Here is a 2,283-nt window from a genome sequence, read left to right as displayed (position 1 = left end):
GAGATCAAAATGTTCCATGGGAACATAGCAAGTTAGAAAAAAAAATATTACAAAGCAAGTTATTTTCTGTGCATTTATGAAACAGCATCAAACAAAATTAAAAGATGTTACTCTAAAATACAATGTAATATAAAATAAAAATAACCTAAAAATAAAATAAATATAGATAAATACATTTTTAAAAAGTCAGATTTGGAATGAAAACCAACATTTGAAATCACGGAATTGCCCATGAAATGGAAAGTTGAGTTCCACACCGCTCTCATTGTATGAAAATAGCCCTGTTTGTACAAATTTCAAATTATATACAGAATGTTATCTTGCAACAGGGGCTACATTTCTAGCCAAAATAGTGCTTTCTAGCTGGAGTGATTGTTTTTGTTCAATTTTAGTTTAGGTTGTGTCTCTATGTGGAGTGTCCCATTGCAGGACAAAGAAATATTGTCCTAGGGAAGCTCAGGTATTTGACAGATATACATTTTCAAATAGCTTTAAAAGAGTTTGTGGGCCCATCTCCACTGCAATTCACTTGAAGTTGGCGGCCCAGCGAGAGCATATCTGAGCCTTAGTTGCTTGGATTTTTCCAAATATAATTTTTTTTTTCCCAAATATAAAATCCTGACTCATTTCGCCAGTGGAACCCTGATCTGCGAATACATGGTTCTATTTTCATACACCGGGCTGTGAAAGATGTGACTATTTGAACCAACATCTGAGTTTGTATTCTCTTGTACTGGAGCCCAAATCATGTGGCATGGGTGCCCTCTGTGAAGTGACTACTTGTGTTTGCAGAGAAACTAATGTTGTATTGAACCTGCAGCCTGCCCAGATATGAAATCTGTTCCAGAGACCAAGAGATGGCATGTCCCCTCCCCTAGCCTCCATATTTCATTCAGCTATTTTTCTGGTAGCCAGCAGAGGTAGACAAGAAAAATAAGGTTGACATATTTCGGAGTGAATGTTGTTTATTTATGTCAGTGTGCATTTCTTTCTCTTAGACAAACCCCATGGTGACCCCAGAACAGGGAAATCAAACGTTCATCACAGAATTCATCCTCCTAGGATTCGGGACCCTGCTTGAACTGCAAATCCTTCTCTTCCTGCTGTTTCTAGTGATTTACATCGCAACCATGGCTGGGAACATCCTCATCATGGTGCTAGTTGTCACTGCTCAGCACCTTCACACCCCCATGTACTTCTTCCTGGGGAACTTGTCCTGCTTGGAGACCTGCTACACCTCCACCATCCTGCCCAGAATGCTGGCCAGTCTCCTGACTGGGGATGGAGCCATCTCAGTGAGTGGGTGCATCACACAATTTTATTTCTTTGGTTCTCTGGCAGCTACAGAATGCCTGCTCCTATCGGTGATGTCCTACGATCGGTATTTAGCCATAGTCAAACCACTTCACTATGTATCTCGTATGAGTGGCAGGTTTTGCCTTCAGCTAGCAGGTGGCTCTTGGGTAGGTGGCTTCCTAGCTTGTAGCATAACAGCAGTGTCAATATCACAATTAAATTTCTGTGGCCCCAATAGCATTGACCATTTCTTTTGCGATGTTATCCCCCTTGTAAAACTCTCCTGCAATGATCCTAAGCTGTTTGAAATGTTGTCTCTCACACTCAGCTTCCCTTTTTTACTGGTCCCATTCCTGCTGACCGTGATGTCCTACATCTCCATCATCACCACCATCCTGAGAATCCCTTCCACCACCGGGAGGCAAAAGGCCTTTTCCATCTGCTCCTCCCACCTCATCATGGTGTCCATTTATTATGGCACACTACTTTTTGTCTATATGTTTCCAACAGCCCACACTCTGAGGGACTCCAAGAAAGTTCTCTCTGTCATCTACACGGTCCTGACTCCCCTGGTCAATCCCCTCATCTACACCCTGAGAAACAAAGAGGTGAAGGGGGACCTGAGGAAAGTTTGCAGGAAATGCATGTTAGGACAATGGTAGTCGACCAGGTGCCTTATCTTGAAATAAAATAGATATGCCAGATGTTGGTTTCGGGCCTGAACCGAGTCTGTTTTAATCTCAGGCTCTTTCAACTCGCTTATTGACTCTCTTTCATGCTCTTAGAGTCACAGCCAGGAGAGGAATTGGAGACAGACAGACACCTCTTGTAATCTGTGACCCCTTCTTGTTAGGGCCTTTATCAGATGCCACAGCTGGGTGTTACTGGGCTGGTGGGAGATTTGAACTAGTGGCTTCTCAGAGTTCAGCCAATGATGAGGACTTGTGCTCAGTGAAACAGTGCAGGCAAAAGAGACTCAGCTGGGCA

General features: G+C 42.9%; 1 protein-coding gene across 1 annotated transcript; it reads left to right on the top strand.

The window, feature by feature from the left end:
- Positions 1-1,007: 1,007 nt before the first annotated feature.
- LOC137167539 (olfactory receptor 11A1-like) lies at positions 1,008-1,958 on the top strand. Its single transcript, XM_067569754.1, has one exon. The coding sequence runs from the start codon at positions 1,008-1,010 to the stop codon at positions 1,956-1,958; it is 951 nt and encodes a 316-aa protein (XP_067425855.1).
- Positions 1,959-2,283: the final 325 nt, after the last annotated feature.

Source organism: Emydura macquarii, unplaced genomic scaffold (genome assembly GCF_026122565.2).
Source record: "Emydura macquarii macquarii isolate MOO-44397 ecotype Brisbane River unplaced genomic scaffold, CSIRO-AGI_Emac_v2 contig_2933, whole genome shotgun sequence".
Taxonomy (NCBI): domain Eukaryota; kingdom Metazoa; phylum Chordata; order Testudines; family Chelidae; genus Emydura; species Emydura macquarii.
This window is presented reverse-complemented; position numbering and strand designations above follow the sequence as displayed.